Here is an 18,621-nt window from a genome sequence, read left to right on the forward strand (position 1 = left end):
ATTCCTACTCTGTGGAAAACAGTGCAGACCAGAATGAATAGTACCATACCATTAGTTTAGTATGCTATGACTGTAGAAAGCTGATACAAATTATAACAGAATTAAAGTGACTCACTGATGTTACATAATATATTGACAGAGAAACCAGCAAAAGAAAAAAGGAGAAATTTGGAAAGGGAATTAAAGGCCAGGAAGAAGAAATAAAAACTTTTGAGCTTTAACAATAGCACTGTAATTCTGTGAGATACACCTAGCAAAGAACTTAGAAGAGCAGCTGAACGGAATGGATAGTGTTTTCAAAGGAGGTTTTAAGTTCAACATCAACAACAATAATAAAACAAGGGTAATGGATTGGAGTCGGATGAAATCAGGTGACGCTGATAAAGAGTAAGATTAGGAAATAAGACTCTAAAAGTAGTAGATGACTTTGGATATCTGGGCAGCAAAATAACTGACAATGGCTCAAGTAGAGAGGATATAAAATGCAGACTGGCATTAGCAAGAAAAGTGTTTCTGAGAAAGCACTGAATATAAAAATTAAATGTTAGAAATTCTGTCTAAACATATTTAATGGAATATAACCTTGAACAGAGGTGAAATGTGTACAATAAACAGCACAGACAAGAGGAGAATGAAGCTTCTGAAATGTGGTGGAGTACAAGAATAAAGACTGTTACACGGATAAATCATATACCAAGGTACTGTATCAAACTGGGTAAAAAAGATATTTGTGGTACACCTGAACTCAAGAAAGGATCAATTGATAGGACACTTCCTGAAGCTTCAAGGAACCCAATGCTTGTGCAGGTTCAGATGGATGAAGCCTGCAGTAGCTGTGTAGCTATGAAGAGGCATGTGCAGGATTCGAGCAGTAGGAGGAGCTACATTAAATCAGTCTTTGGACTAACGACAACAACAACTACTTACGCCACTGTTTCTGTACACTATAAAATTGTATTTGCAAAATTAAAATATTGTGACATCCCTGAAATGGAGTCTTTCTTCCACAACAATCACACTGTAGCACAAAATTACGCTCAAAATGGGGAAACACGAATCACTCGCATATCATTATTGGATCCCACCTTGCATAAAGTACTATAAATTTACTTTAAATTTTTGTTCAGAAACTAATGTTTGCCAATGACAGGAGCACACTTAATTGTCAGAAAGAAGCCAGACGATGGCTGGACAGACCTACAGGTTCACAAAAATTAATATAACACAATTTTAAACAAATAAAGTCATCCACTGGTGCCATAAATGTGCATTAATGGTCATACACTAAATGAAACACTATTATATTGGTTCGGCTGGATAACAAGCTAAAATGATGCCAACATACTGACAAACTAATTGAGGAACTAAGTTTAGCAGTTTTGTAGCTACAAGTAGACAGACCTCTTTGTGTTTACCTGAAATTCCTTGTTGTCTCACATAATTATATTGTGCCACAATTCGGCTTCAGTAAATAAAACATTCTTTTAGCTACAGAAAGCAGTAAGAATACTGTGAGAAAAAGGAAACTAAAAATCTTGCTAAAAGATCTTTTGAGCTCTCACACTAATTTATTCCTTAATTATATATGCTGCTAGTAATAAGATTATTTTGGTTTAATTGCACTTTATACAACCACAGTTGGCACAGAGGCATCAAGGGATCACCAATTTAGTATTGGAGGGCAGTGTGGAGGGTAAAAATCGTAGAGGGAGACCAAGAGATGAATACACTAAGCAGATTCAGAAGGATGTAGGTTGCAGTAGGTACTGGGAGATGAAAAAGCTTGCACAGGATAGAGTAGCATGGAGAGCTGCATCAAACCAGTCTCAGGACTGAAGAACACAACAACAACAACAACAACAACAACAACAACAACCACAACTCAGACACTTCCACGTATACTTTACCTATTTCACTCTTTTGTTAATGTACAACTTGATTCATTTCACATTGCTGGAAGTTCTACTTCATAATGGGACCACTGGGTAGTGACAACTCCACTGATGAATCCATCAGTCATCAAGACACAATCTAGACTAGGGCTGCCAACTGCGTGCATTAGAAAATACAGTTGTGATTACTTAAATAACACAAAATACAGGTTTGCCAAAAAATACATAAACAAACATCCATTATCCATGTGGATAATTTTCAGTCTTTCTAGAGTTCGCATCTCATTCCAGGTTTTCTGACTGACAAAGAATGTGTACAGCAAATCGCCACGATATAATACACAAATGTATATAGTACTGTTAACAGCAGTGTTATTGTACAGAATTTATCATCTTCTATACATGTTAAATGCTTTACACACACGTGTGAATTCATTCGTATCTACTACATGCTAATAAGCCCACAATTTTATGCTGGTAAGTCAAACAGGGAGTTCCGGTTTATATTATGTGGCACAGGCCAACCTGTTTAGTAGTAAGTATATTATTTCTACTGGACCAATTTTACATCTTATTGCATATATAAGTTATTTTTATAAACCATCCATCCCTGTAGTTACAATATTTTATTTACTGAGAATAAATGCTAAGCTATAAAAATTTGTGTGTGCCAACACTACTCCAAATGTTCTTGTAACAGTAGCTGGTTAGAGGATCCACATCCCATCTCAAACATTGGTATTTAGCAGCAACAGCACTCGTGCAGTAAATAAAAGATGGAAAACAGGAGAAATAATACAAAGCACTTAGGGGATGAAATACTGGATCTGTAAAATAAATTACTGAGAAGGAAACAGTGAAGTTTAGCTTCAATGTTTGGAAGACAAATCACCCAACTATTTAAGTTTCACATTGAGAATGTGAATATAAAGTGACCCTTGATGAAAAACCTTGTGACAAGTAAAGTCCACTTATAAATTCCACAAAAAAGGAAATTAAAAGAAATCTAATATAAAATAACCTTCAAGAAGCTGAGCTGAAAAACTCCCAAGTACATACCTACAGCAATGTTGTAACCCATTCTGCTTTTACGAGGACAATATTAACCATGAAACTGATTCACAATGAAACAAAGCTAATGAAAATAAACAAACTGGAGGCTGCATCATGCAAGAAGAATTAATTTCCATAGCTAGCAATATAGGCGAATTGTTACCACAGAGATGTTTCCTTAGGAATTTCATCTCCCAGAAGTTCCTGTCACTACCGTCAGCTGTGAAGGAAACATTAATTTCTGATATCATATAAATTAAAAATTACATATTGCGATTCCCACAAAAGTATACAGCAAATAATTGAAGGATCATCAACCGACACATTTAAAGGGGGAACATTCAACAGTACTGAAAGACAATAACACCCAGTAAAGCCACTGTGAACAAATATCAGGATGCCAGTAAATCACAGATGTAGATTGCCTATTTGGAAATACCAGTGCAGAAATTTCCAGTTTCACACAGCTAAATATTGCTTCAATGTACATAACAAAAATAATAATGTGATGTGCGACACTTTTCTGTCTCATTCTATGGTGTAATATCTACAATCAATGGCATGTAAACGTAAGAGCCTCCAAATGCAAATGAAAAAGCAGAGCAGATCATATAATATATGTACAGTGGCTGGAGATGAAATATACAAGACTGTTAAAATCACCAGGTGCTTAAAAATGCGTAGAGTTAAATATCAGCAGATATTAGGAACACAACATTTATAGCAGTAGACAATGAAGTTAATCTGTAGGTACACCAGATGCTATAAACCAGGCACAGATCCAAAGGGGTTGGATGAGGTGAGGGGAGCAGTGGAAAGAGAAAGAGAGAGAATGTGTGTGTGTGTGTGTGTGTGTGTGTGTGTGTGTGTGTGTGAGAGAGAGAGAGAGAGAGAGAGAGAGAGAGAGAGAGAGAGAGAGAGAGAGAGAGAGAGAGAATTTCTTATTTCCAGTTGGACCTTCGAATCCAACATGTGCTTGCTGTAACCTCTTTCTCTATATAATACAAATATCATTTATAGGCTGCTATTGGAACTAACGATCAGAAACAGCCACCCTAGGGCTGGTAAACAGTCTGTAATTAAGAAGAATGGTTAACCCATGTCAACTGGCATCAATTGAGGAAAGTAAAGATAACATTCAGCAGCTGTAGCATTTTTTGAACATCTCAGTGCAGGTCACTGAACGCATTGGGACAGCACTTGTGCACCCTGTAGGTTTTTGTCTAGTGACAGCGAAACATCACTGCACGGATTAAACTGTAGAAGCTGTACAATTAGCTGTTGTGAATTAGCCAGCTTTCACTGCTACAATAAATTTGTCTTGAACACACATTCTCAGGCTTCAGAGATTTTTCAATTCATGGAAACATAACTTATCTTTGGCCCCAGGTTCTCATTACTGTTACTGAGCACATACACAAGTATTGTGTCAAAACTTAGATTTGGTAACTAATTTTATTGAGAGTACACAAAAATGTAAGTCGCAAATATGTCAAAATTTGATGAATGATGATTTATGCAATGCTCAGATTTTGAATTCTGCAATGTAGCAAAAATACAATGGTCATTTAAGCGAGAAAAGAAAAAACCAAGATGGCAAGGTAAGTAGATAAGCCACAAAAATATGCAGGCAGAGCATGGATGTATATAGCTGGAGATCAGGATCGGTGGAGGAAGTATGGAATGGGTCTTCATCCAGCAATGGGTAGAAAATGTCTGACCTGTTTTAGGAACACGGTATTTCCATTGCAAAACTTTTTGCCTCCCTTGAGCACAGAGCACCCATTGAATAGTTTGTGCAAGACCTGCAAGTATGGAGTACTTTTAATATTTTGGAAGATGAAATGTGACTTGCTAGTAGTCATAAAGTCCCAGTTCCGACCCAGCTAAAAACATGTGTAATACCAAGCTTTTAATCATTTTCTTAATATAAAGGCACCTGACAACACTTTATTTTAACCATTGTCTGAGAGCTGGGGATGGGGGGGTTCCTTGTCCCCGCATACGGGCATCCCATTCCCATGTGCAAGCAAGTTATAATTGATGTCCATGAGAGCTCATTATGGTGTATACCCTGCACGATGCCTCCTCCAGTACCTGTTTCCCATGGATCCACAGAGATAACAGCAACTGCCAACAAGACTGAATATACCGTAGTCCCAGTGCCGATGATCATAATCAAAAACAAATTCTTGTTCAGCATTTAAAACTTCTGAATTTGTAAGCACTGTCACTTCTTCATATATTTCTCATTGAGGCAGATAGAATGGATAAAAGTACATCAAACTCAATATTAGTCACACTGTGATCTCATCATAAAATGCATACAGAGTTATGAAAATTCCATTTATCATCACCTGAAATGCATGATACTGTACATAAAAATCATTGGAAGGACTTCTGCATTTAAAGCCTTTAAAACAAAATTTGTAAAGTTATAATTGCTGTCCGTGAGAGCTCATTATGGTGTATACGCTGCACGATGCCTCCTCTGGTACCTGTTTCCCATGGATTCACAGAGATAACAGCACAGAAAACAATGTTTCCTGGGCATTCTTGAGCTGCTCAAGCAAACAAAAGTCCCATTCCCATGTGCAAGCAAGAATTCATTTAACAGTGTTATACATTTCAACTGCTATTAAAGAACCATACATAAGCACCAGCAGCAAAAGGGTAATTTTTGTTTTGTGGTACTAAATAAAAACAAGTAAGAATGAGAACAAGTTCTTCAATTAAATTCACCAGTGAAATTTCTTTTATTTCTGAAAATCACAGGTATGTTAGACTGTAGGACATGGTGTGTCAACAAGGGAATAGATACTAATCATAAATAATTTTCTTCTCACATCTACAAACAACAGAGGGATAGTTGAGATTAAAGCTATCAATGCAGTTGTACATTCATATACAACTAGCTAGCACTCAGCTTACAGTAAGGGATTTTTCCCAGAGATAGAAAGGCACATCAACAGCTTACATAACTGTCCAGAATATTCACTGAATATTGTTTCCTAAGACATTAACACAAGTCTTCACAGTTCACTGAACTGTGTTTTGTTCCAAGCTGTTCTGTCTACTTGTAAATAAAATATAAAAGCTTCGTTGTTTACCATTTAGTTTGTAACCGTTTTGTCAGATTTATCATTTACTTCTGGTCTCACACTCAGCTTGAAGTTTCCAGTTTGGTCAAACTAATCCCACACTGACAGCATACTTAGAAAACCAAATTATCCATTACCAAGCAAAGTAATGGGATCTTTCTATACGACCACAGACATACACACATAAAAACCATTATTTTGTCAACAATATTAACCGCAAATGATGAGAAAGAAGCCAATATTTCTGATAGTCTGCATTCACTTACGGTACTGTAAGTTTTTTTTCTCAAAGCTTTCTTATTTCTTATGTTTAATCTGAAAACATAAAAGTATCAAAAATACTTCAACAGCATACGTGATAGAACTGACTACTTCAGTCATAACTCTAAATAGTGTAACAAACCACGCTCTACACTATATGTTCATACAATAAAAGTCTTATATGGGCACAGGCACAACTGGTATTACACAATAATGCAACACAGTTCCATTACACAGAAGCAATTTGATGCATTTGTGTTTCTTCCTTTATTTTCACAAATCTGTGAACTTGCTCTCTATTAATGTTATGCATATTCTTACACAGCTGTCAACAATCCAATGTTCTGTAGCATATATAGGGAAGGATGGTACATATTAAATTTCTCAAAACACTCTTGATTAGAATATAAATATCTGTTTAAATTCTTAAACAGATAATAAAGACAGAAGACAAATATTTCACTTATTCAACTTTTCTGGTAACAGAAGTGAGATCAAAAAATTACACAATTTTCTTACTTAAAATGTAATTTCATGGACAATTCTTATCACAAATTACATTATTTATTAAGCATATCACATAAAGTATAACATTTTGGTGTGCATTTCACTAATTGAATCTACAAGTCGGTATCAAATTGGGAATAGCTATGTGTCACAATTTGGTTGTGATTTTAATTAATAGTGTAGCATTTTAAATTTTGTATGTGTGAGTAAGAAGGGGGGAGGGGTAGAGGCATGAGGGGGCAAGGTGGAGATTCCACAAAATTAGGGGCATAATTTATACATAACACCAACTATGCTTGGGTGTGCACAAAAACTGGTAAATAACTGTAGCTTTAGTATGAATACAATTTGAATCTGTTGAACCTCCACTATTCCTTCCTTTACACAGTCACTGTACAAACTTCTAGACTAATAATATCTTTAATCTTCAGTTACTATCCGGCAGTCCTGGTCTTCTAAAATTACACACACAACCTAACCGTCATAATGCAAATTCAAACCAATATTCGTCCATCCTTCCCTTTTTTTGGGGGGGAGGGGAGGAGAAGAATGAAACAGTGAAAAATACCTAATTACATGACAGCAGGGCCTACATCTGTATTAAAGTAAGTGATGCCCAAAGTGTCACTCAATATAAACTGAATTATGAGTGATATGTATACAAAAATCTGGAAAGGGGAAATTGCCAAATCATTTCCTGTACCATGCGAAGAACCCTATACTGTGAAAGAAAGTTACACGTGTAAAACATCAAACCCATTACAGATAATGCATGAAATCATATAACGGGCCCATATTATTCTCACGTACTTCTCTCTCAAACATCCTTGAGTGTAGATGTTACTGCAACCAATGATAAAACAGATATAAATAAAGTCATGATAGAAGGATGGGTATTATTTGCAAATATTCATACAGTACTGTGTCTGACTGACGTTTACAAATATCTTGCTTGCAATATCGGTATGTCAGAAACATAGGAACAGAATTCCCCATTTTAAAATACAGAAATCACTATATTTCATATGATTCTGATAGATCCTGTGTAGTAAAATGTGCTTTGGAAGGAAACAGATTACCCAGTACTTACACATTTTTTATGGTTTGATCACCATAACATAAATGTGCTTCAATTTTCCTATGACTCAAGATGTATAGTTACCAACATTTACAGACCAGTTTAAACCGAAATGTTGTAGAAACAAAAAATGCACCTGTGAAAATGCAGAATACTTGGAAAATATTAAACTCATCACAGGAAAAATTAATTTGCTGTGACTTAAGCAGCGCAATGACATGGGATTTAAACAGGCAAACTTAAGCTGTGTTGGCTGTAGATCTGCAAGGAGTCCAACTCTAGCACAAGCTTCCAGCAACTACTAACAAATACAAATTTAATATCCATTGCATAATTTTCACACACTGAATTCGTGAATTCATTATCGTATGAAAACTCTTCCACTGGTCTGTTGCAAGGAATGAAATAAAGCTTCACCCATTTATTTTCTATAATCTACAAAATTTGTGCAACTTATTTTCTGAAAAAAATTACCACTGCACCAGCAGCTGCAAAGTTAGAAGGGCATTAAAAATTTTCAATTGCAGCAATGTTTTATACACAGGAATTTAGTCTGATTTTTGCCTTTAGTCATCGACATTAAAGGAAAATACAACATGCAATACAACAATAACTGTACAAAAGTCAGTCATTAAATATGGGAACACAAAAAAAATTACAGGAGTGCTATCAACCACATAATAAAGTTCAACCCCAAAGAGATGACACAAAGTCAGCAGGTGTCAATAATGTCCCTCCTGCACATAACTTAACAGTCTCCTAGGCAGGGGTAGTTTCTGTATATTGTCAACCCTGGTGTACTGTCTTATAACGAACCTGCAGAGGTACTGAAGAGATCGTACTTGCGTGAAGCGAGATACAGGCTTCACCAAGCGAACAGGAAATGCAGGGTATCCTGGAGCACGAGGGCGAGAATAACAGAAAACAGCTGATTCTGAATAAGTCATAGAATGTGCAATTAGTTCAGAGATACTTGGAAACCCTTCACGTCCAGGATTTGCGTAGAAACTAAATACTCCATGGCTGTGCTCAATTCTGGCATGAAACGTCTTGCCCGCGCTTCGGAAACTGACACTTAGCAAGTAGCGATCTGCAGACGAATCTCTAACAAGGAACGAACCATCAGGTGCATCCAATAGCTTTTCTTCTGCCTCTTCTCGTGTAATTGGGCCCCAGTACCAGCCGTACTTTGCCAGCTCGAACAGCTCACCTGTTAGACTACGAGGGCTAGCCAAGCTCTCACTCTCCGTTTCAGTTTCGCTCTGAGTACCATTCTCATTCTCCAATCTCAGGATAAGTTGTTGCTGTTGTCCAGTGTCAGTTCCCGACCCTCCAGAATGGTCATCTCCGTCGGCTGAACAATCATCGTTCTCTTGTGATGTACGTTTCTTGACTAAGGGACAAACAGAACTTCCTCCCCACTGGCTAGCTTGTTGTGTTGACGTCTGGGAGGCACTCGACTCGCACTGCTGTGGAATTCCATTATTCGTCACTACTTGTATATGATTCAGTTCTCCTACAACACGCAGAGGGTCCACTTGATCCGACACACACTCATCACTAGTTGAAGAATCGTGTAAACTACGAGCATAAAGTGTAGATGGATCTATGCCTCGAACTGCTTGCTTAGGCTTACTTTTCACCGTCCTTCCAACACTAGACTTTAAGCGAAATTTTTTCTTAAAGCTTTTCAATATACTCGGCTTATCGTTTGAAGTATTATTCTTGCACTGACATCGCGCACTCTCCTTTATCAAAGACGAGTCAGTCTTTGAACATTTTAGAGCAGATATCTGTGATTCGCCATTATCCTCTTCTTGCACTTCACAGCACCCGGGAGTTTTGTTTACATTTTGCCGGCCGCTTCGCCTAATTAAAGAGTTTTTCAACTGACTTAAATTCATTTTTGCACTGAGATCAGCTAACTACCTCCCAAATATAGGACAACATTCCTGGTCTACATCAACAGTACCCATAATTCACTATGAACTGAGACATAAGACCCCTGCTGTCCAGAGATGCACGGAATAAGTGTGAGACAGAAATATCGTTGTGTGCATTTTGAGACCGCCTGTAGAGCAACTGTAACCGCTCAGTAGAGAGTGGATATTCGGAAACGAATATTAAATTAAATTCTGTAATACGAAATGACCCAAGTGCCAAAACACGGTAGTTGTATTTCGAAGTAATAGTTAGTTAAAATTTTACAAATATTAGATATATGATATAGAGAAACGCAAAGGGAATTCAAGGAAGACATAACAGAGCTGCGTTTTGTTTTGAATATAATATATAAACCAATGCACAGCATTGTTAGCTCTCTTGAGTCTTCTGTTTTCAATGGTGCATGTTCGCAGTCTTCCGTGGTATTCGGAAGTTAGATACGCCTAATTAAATATCATTCTAATAACTGGATTAGACATTGGAGCGGTGGATAATAGATTATTTTGAGATTGGGACAGAAAATAGTTGGACCTTATCATGCTAAAATCTTTGCCGATCGTTGTCAAGGCGATTCTGCTATTAAATGGGACGTGAGATATAGTCCCCGTGAAAAGACATAATTTGTGCTGAACAGACATTGAAAGAACTCGAACTTACGATTAATATCGTGTCGTGAGAATTAAAAAGCTTAGACATTGTAAAGCCAGAGACTTATTTAAAATTTATCAGATATTAATGGTAAAGGACAGTTTCATGGGAAATCATATCTTTGGTGATAGGAACGCGAAGGACTGTGGTACGGACTGACTGTTATTATACCGAAACGATACACACTAGGATCAACTCCTTCACTGATTCCCCAGTGCCATCTCTCATTAATTTAAGAAATGAATTGTGCCAATAAAACAGAATCTATACGAGACTTTCTCCGTGTTTCCTAAATTGAAAAATCAGCTCGTACATAGACAAGTATATCTGTGAATATTCAAGGGTTATTGAGAAAAGCTGATCGACCTGTTGCAAACCGATAATAGGATTTAACGCAGGAATATTGACTTCAAAGATAACTAAATCAAATTATTTGGGGAACAAAAATTAGAAAAAAATAGACTGGAACCCGACTGCTATGTTATTCCCGAGTAATAAATAGAATTACTGTCTTTGGAAATAGAAAACGAGATCAATATTGAACTGCTAGTTCAGACAATTAGATTCACAAGGTGATTCAGAGATGTTTTACGCCTGACCCACACGGCAGGGAATGGTTCTCTACTAGCTGGGACAATATATACACAAACTTTTGAGATCAGCTCCGCTGCTGGGGGGAAACGGCGAAGCAATATCTGTGCAGTCGTGACGACAGTGGGTGTGCGGGCATAAACTGGCACCCAATGTGGGGCTCGAACCCACAACCATGAGATTAAGAGTCTCATGCTCTACCAAATGAGCTAGCCGTGTGTGTGTGTGTGTGTGTGTGTGTGTGTGTGTGTGTGTGTGTGTGTGTACAAACTTGTGAGATCAGTTCAACTGCTGAAGGGGGAAACGTTGAAGCGATATCAGTGCAGTTGTGATGACGGTGGGTGAGCGGGCATAAACTGGCGCAGACAGCGTGGGGCTGGAAAATGGATATAAAGGCACATGAAAATCAGGAATGTCAACGTTACTATCGACGAGGTAACTAGAGTTACTACAATTTCCACCGACTGCTTCAACAACGACTTCACGACCTGGTTCTGACTCATAACACACGCCGATCGACGCAGGTCTGAAGGAGGACCACCAACCAGCTTGCTGTCTTCTGTTGGAGCTGTCGTCTCTGCGAGTGGTTGCTGAAGACGTGGTGCTGTCTCTCGAATCGTCGCTAAGTGACATTCGAAGCTGTCAAGAAACTCAGGTAGGAAACAGTTCACTTCACTTCCTGTGGCACGGATTGGTTTGAATTGTTTGGGGGAAGATACCAAACAGCGAGGTCATTGGTCTCGTCAGATTAGGGGAGAATGTGGAAGGAAGTCGGCTGTGCCCTTTCAAAGGAACCATCCCGGTATTTGCATGGAGTGATTTAAGGAAATCACAGAAAACCTAAATCAGGATGGTCGGACGCGGGATTGAACCATCGTCCTCCCGAATGCTGTGGCGCGGATTTAGGGTTGAGTAATAGAATCATTTTGATCTATGAAGCGTTTCTTCAGAGTGCTTAGTTAGTCATAGTACTGTGTTTGAACGAGGCAGACCCGTGGCTCAGGAATATCATAAGCAGTTAGTTATGTAGTAATAGTGATTTTCATACTTGTGTTCGGTGTAAAATAACCCATCAAAATGAAGCGTACTTATCAGCTGATATCCAGTCTTGATGTCAACACATCAGATGTCGAATTCGACGAGCCTCATAGTGATGAGCGCTGTATAGAAAATGTGGCTAAACAAAATAACGTGAAGACTGAGGAATCTGAATTGATTAACAGAGGTCTGGTGCCTGCAAGAGAGACTAGCTCTAAGAATGAACACAGAGATACTATAGGCGTGCCTAGCGCCAATCAAACTGTGGGTGTAGACATTGAGTCGTCTGCACCAGTAAGTATGAAAATGTTCTTTCAGTTTTAGTTAACTACACTCCTGGAAATGGAAAAAAGAACACATTGACACCGGTGTGTCAGACCCACCATACTTGCTCCGGACACTGCGAGAGGGCTGTACAAGCAATGATCACACGCACGGCACAGCGGACACACCAGGAACCGCAGTGTTGGCCGTCGAATGGCGCTAGCTGCGCAGAATTTGTGCACCGCCGCCGTCAGTGTCAGCCAGTTTGCCATGGCATACGGAGCTCCATCGCAGTCTTTAACACTGGTAGCATGCCGCGACAGCGTGGACGTGAACCGTATGTGCAGTTGACGGACTTTGAGCGAGGGCGTGTAGTGGGCATGCGGGAGGCCGGGTGGACGTACCGCCGAATTGCTCAACACGTGGGGCGTGAGGTCTCCACAGTACATCGATGTTGTCGCCAGTGGTCGGCGGAAGGTGCACGTGCCCGTCGACCTGGGACCGGACCGCAGCGACGCACGGATGCACGCCAAGACCGTAGGATCCTACGCAGTGCCGTAGGGGACCGCACCGCCACTTCCCAGCAAATTAGGGACACTGTTGCTCCTGGGGTATCGGCGAGGACCATTCGCAACCGTCTCCATGAAGCTGGGCTACGGTCCCGCACACCGTTAGGCCGTCTTCCGCTCACGCCCCAACATCGTGCAGCCCGCCTCCAGTGGTGTCGCGACAGGCGTGAATGGAGGGACGAATGGAGACGTGTCGTCTTCAGCGATGAGAGTCGCTTCTGCCTTGGTGCCAATGATGGTCGTATGCGTGTTTGGCGCCGTGCAGGTGAGCGCCACAATCAGGACTGCATACGACCGAGGCACACAGGGCCAACACCCGACATCATGGTGTGGGGAGCGATCTCCTACACTGGCCGTACACCACTGGTGATCGTCGAGGGGACACTGAATAGTGCACGGTACATCCAAACCGTCATCGAACCCATCGTTCTACCATTCCTAGACCGGCAAGGGAACTTGCTGTTCCAACAGGACAATGCACGTCCGCATGTATCCCGTGCCACCCAACGTGCTCTAGAAGGTGTAAGTCAACTACCCTGGCCAGCAAGATCTCCGGATCTGTCCCCCATTGAGCATGTTTGGGACTGGATGAAGCGTCGTCTCACGCGGTCTGCACGTCCAGCACGAACGCTGGTCCAACTGAGGCGCCAGGTGGAAATGGCATGGCAAGCCGTTCCACAGGACTACATCCAGCATCTCTACGATCGTCTCCATGGGAGAATAGCAGCCTGCATTGCTGCGAAAGGTGGATATACAATGTACTAGTGCCGACATTGTGCATGCTCTGTTGCCTGTGTCTATGTGCCTGTGGTTCTGTCAGTGTGATCATGTGATGTATCTGACCCCAGGAATGTGTCAATAAAGTTTCCCCTTCCTGGGACAATGAATTCACGGTGTTCTTATTTCAATTTCCAGGAGTGTATAACAATGAACAAGAACGCAGATATATAGCTTTGTGGGAACATTATTTCATTTCAAGGTCCACTCAAAAAAGAATTAATATTTTTTTTACTATCTTATTACTAAAAAGTATATTCGCCATTAAAATGTGTAACCTCCCCACAAAATAAATCTAATGACAATAAAACTGTGAAATACGCAATCTGACTCAAATATAAATTCTTCACCAAAAATTAAAGTCCATTCAGTGATAAGAAAATTCAATTAAACCGAAACATCGGTCTTTGGCCCTGTGTAAAACAATCAGAGTTAAAGTCTTACCTCAGAATAAATGGATGTCACATTTCTGCTCTTATCTTTCTGCACGGCTTGGAGGAACTGCATTGCAATGATAATATTCCTTTTTTCTGTGATTTTACTGAAAATTTTCTTTAAAAGAAGTGGAGTGAAATGGGAAGTGCAACGAAATCTTTAGTTCAATAAAAATTAAATTTTTGAAAAAAAAAATGCTTTTGAAATAAAAATTATTATTGGGGCACTTGTTAGAGAATAATTACAATAAATAAATTTTTACATTATCTAATGATTATATTAATTAACAGTATACCTTATTCAGTAGCTTGACCAGTGTTGTCGCCAGACCACATCACGCAATCCCACTGGACTGCTACCACTGACCGACCGCTCTGCATGACGACTACTAGCGTACTGCACTGCACGACTACTACTAGAGTACTGCTCTCAACTAGACAGAGCTACAGACTCGCAACGACTGACTGACAGACTGAGAACCGCTCGCAACACTCGAGCGGTCAAGCGCATACACTCTGGTCACAGATGCTACAATGCCTCGCCATCGCTGCTGCGTTACATACGTGTTTCAAATGTAAGGTGAAAAACTAACATCTTAGTACATATGCACAGTTCTCACAGATAGAGGGCACTTCATATTTTTACCAATCAGGTTTCTCCAAACTATGATATAAGGTTTTAACAGATTAAAAATTACTTTAGTTATGACAGCGAACCAATAGTTCTGTACTGACAGGTTACTCTGTAATTGGAAGATATGGTATGTCCGCATTTAATACAATCCAAAATTTCTTTTTCTAAACTAAGATGTTGTTGTTGTTGTGGCCTTCAGTCCTGAGACTGGTTTGATGCAGCTCTCCATGCTGCTCTATCCTGTGCAAGCTTCATCATCTGCCAGTACCTACTACAACCTACATCCTTCTGAATCTGCTTAGTGTATTCGTCCCTTGGACTCCTTCTACAATTTTTACCCTCCACGCTGCCCTCCAGTACTAAATTGGTGATCCCTTGATGCCTCAGAACATGTTCTACCATCGATCCCTTCTTCTAGTCAAGTTGTGCCACAAATTTCTCTTCTCCCCACTTCTACTCATACCTCCACCCATCTAATCTTCAGCATTCTTCTGTAGCACCACGTTTCGAAAGCTTCTATTCTCTTCTTGTCCAAACTATTTATCATCCATGTTTCACTTCCAATCATGGCTACACTCCATACAAATACTTTCAGAAACGACTTCTTGAGACTTAAATCTATACTCGATGTTAAGAAATTTCTCTTCTTCAGAAACGCTTTCCTTACCATTGCCAGTCTACATTTTATATCCTCTCTAGTTCGACCATCATCAGTTATTTTTCTCCCCAAATAGCAAAACTCCTTTACTACTTTAAGTGTCTCATTTCCTAATCTAATTCCCTCAGCATCACCCAACTTAATTCGACTACATTCCATGATCCTCGTTTTGCTTTTGTTGATGTTCATCTTATATCCTCCTTTTAAGACACTGTCCATTCCGTTCAACTTCTCTTCCAAGTCCTTTGCTGTCTCTGACAGAATTACCACGTCATCGGCGAACCTCAAAGTTTTTATTTCTTCTCCATGGATTTTAATACCAACTCTGAACTTTTCTTTCTTTTCCTTTACTGCTTGCTCAATATACAGATTGAATATCATCGAAGTGAGGCTACAACCCTCTCTCACTCCCTTCAGAGCCACTGCTTCCCTTTCGTGCCCCTCGCCTCTTATAACTTCCATCTGGTTTCTGTACAAATTGTAAATAGCCTTCCACTCCCTGTATTTTACCCTAATATAGTTCTATCGATAACAATATCTCTCTTGTTAATTATATTTTTAACATTATCTAACAGATCTGAAGATGGGCAGCTAGCCTGAAACCGGTCATTGAAAATAAAAAATAGCGAACAAGGCTTAAATGCGATATTTTTATTCAAAGAACGATCGCGGCATTCCCAATAAGACAATCATGTCTAGTTTTGATAAACTTGTGCCTGGCAGGCTGTGGGAGATGTGAAAACATTTTTTAAGGCTAAGCTTAATATTATGAAAGTTAGTTTAAAAATACATTTCAACAAGAACTGTTTGCATAAGGTGTTGTACTGAGGAACGCAAGGATAAAGATAAATAACAGCAGTATCTCAGCCAGAAAAGTAAGGAGGAGAGCAGAATAGTCATGGATATGACAGGAGATCAAATTAGGGTACATCGAGAAAGACAATCTCAATAAGCTAGCGTTCGCTTTAAATACGAAATTAGGTAACCTGTTATCGCCACTGTAGTTTACACAAGTTAAAAATGAGATTGAAGCAAGGATTCAGCTACATAGGGACGAAATCATAATGAGACATAATAAGAAAAGTACTAATCTGTGTAAACAGTACCAAATGCAGACAGGGAAACACATACAGTATATACATAAATTTTATGACAGAGCCATTAACCTAACAGATATTGTCTTTTCTAATGAAGAGCAGAAACGTTTTGATAAGGGTCTTAAGCATAATCCACGAACGAACTTGCAAGATCGAGACATCAAGAGAATGATCGCAGAAGTGAAGATAACATGTAGGGATGCTAAGTGAACTATATTCCAGGAGACATATATAGCCATCAAAACCAAAGAGGCAACTCAATGCTAAAAAACATCACATAAAGGTAAATACAGTGAGCTGAGGTTAGTGAAAGAAATTAACTTAAAACTGGATTCTAACAACGCAATCGTGATTAAGTCAGATAAGGGCAGTACCTCAATTGTGATTTACGAAAAACATTATGTAGATAAGACAATGTAGTTTTTTCGTGAAAATAGAATTAAAGAAATCAAAAAAGATCTAACAAAGAAGTTTCAGACAGATTTAGAGGCTAGGGTAGAAGCAATACAATTTTTATTCACTTCAAGTGAAAAAGCTAGATTTTGTGTGTGTGTGTGTGGGGGGGGGGGGGGGGGGGTCTTCAGTCCAGAGACTGGTTTGATGCAGCTCTCCATACTACTCTATTCTGTGCAAGCTTCTTCATCTCCCAGTACCTACTGCAACCTACATTTTTTTGAATCTGTTTAGTGTATTCATCTCTTGGTCTCCCTCTACGATTTTTACCGTCCACACCGCCCTCCAATATTAAATTGGTGATCCCTTGATGCCTCAGAATATGCCCTACCAACCGATCCCTTCTTCTAGTCAAGTTGTGACACAAATTTCTTTTCTCTCCAAATCTATTCAATACCTCCTCATTAGTTGTGTGATCTACCCACCTAATCTCCAGCATTCTTCTGTAGCACCACATTTCGAAAGCTTCTATTCTCTTCTTGTCTAAACTATTTATTGTCCACGTTTCACTTCCATACATGGCTACACTCCATACAAATACATTCAGAAACGACTTCCTGACACTTAAATCTATACTCGAAGTTAACAAATTTCTCTTCTTCAGAAACGCTTTCCTTGCCATCATCAGTTATTTTGCTCCCCAAATAGCAAAACTCATTTACTTCTTTAAACGTTTCATTTCCTAATCTAATTCCCGCAGCATCACCCTCGTTAATTCGACTACATTCCATTATCCTCGTTATGCTTTTGTTGATGTTCATCTTATATCCTCCTTTCAAGACACTGTCCATTCCATTCAGCTGCTCTTCCAGGTCCTTTGCTGTCTCTGATAGAATTACAATTTCATCGGCGAACCTCAAAGTTTTTATTTATTCTTCATGGGTTTTAATTCCTACTCCCAATTTTTCTTGTGTTTCCTTTACTGCTTGCTCAATATACAGATTGAATAACATCGGGGATAGGCTACAACCCTGTCTCACGCCCTTCCCAACCACTGCTTCCCTTTCATGCCCCTCAACTCTTATAACTGACATCTGGTTCCTGTACAAATTGTAAATAGCCTTTCGCTGCCCTGCCACCTTCAGAATTTGAAAGAGAGTATTCCAGTCAATATTGTCAAAAGCTTTCTCTAAGTCTACAAATGCTAGAAACGTAGATTTGCCTTTCCTTAATCTATTTTCTAAGATAAGTCGTAGGGTAAGTATTGCCTCACGTGTTCCAACATTTCTACAGAATCCAAACTGATCTTCCCCGAGGTCGGCTTCTATCAGTTTTTCCATTCGTCTGTAAAGAATTCATGTTAGTATTTTGCAGCCATGGCTTATTAAACTGATTGTTCGGTAATTTACACATCTGGCAACACCTGCTTTCTTTGGGATTGGAATTATTATGTTCTTCTGTGAGTGTATTTCGCCTGTCTCATACATTTTGATCACTAGGTGGTAGAGTTTTTTTAGGCCTGGCTCTCCCAAGGCATCAGTAGTTCTCATGGAATGTTGTCTACTCTCGGGGCATTGTTTCGACTTAGATCTTTCAGTGCTCTGTCAAACTCTTCACACAGTATCATATCTCCCATTTTATCATCATCTACATTATCTTCCATTTCTATAATATTGTCCTCA

General features: G+C 39.3%; 1 protein-coding gene and 1 non-coding gene across 2 annotated transcripts; both read right to left on the minus strand.

Moving 5' to 3' along the window:
* Positions 1 to 5,677: 5,677 nt before the first annotated feature.
* LOC124787944 (suppressor of cytokine signaling 6-like) lies at positions 5,678 to 9,871 on the minus strand. The gene has a single exon (XM_047254943.1). It carries the CDS (start codon positions 9,794 to 9,796, stop codon positions 8,615 to 8,617), a length of 1,182 nt encoding a protein of 393 aa, XP_047110899.1. The 5' UTR covers positions 9,797 to 9,871; the 3' UTR covers positions 5,678 to 8,614.
* A 1,350-nt stretch (positions 9,872 to 11,221) lies between these two features.
* Trnak-cuu lies at positions 11,222 to 11,294 on the minus strand. Its single transcript has one exon. It is a non-coding gene; the product is annotated as a tRNA-Lys (tRNA).
* Between the last annotated feature and the right edge of the window lie 7,327 nt (positions 11,295 to 18,621).

The sequence above is a fragment of the Schistocerca piceifrons genome, chromosome 3 (assembly GCF_021461385.2).
Source record: "Schistocerca piceifrons isolate TAMUIC-IGC-003096 chromosome 3, iqSchPice1.1, whole genome shotgun sequence".
Classification (NCBI taxonomy): Eukaryota; Metazoa; Arthropoda; class Insecta; order Orthoptera; family Acrididae; genus Schistocerca; species Schistocerca piceifrons.

What these genes read in the sequence shown, in the direction of transcription:
- LOC124787944 (XM_047254943.1), bottom strand. Translation starts at nt 9,796, where the DNA reads ATGAATTTAAGTCAGTTGAAAAACTCTTTAATTAGGCGAAGCGGCCGG.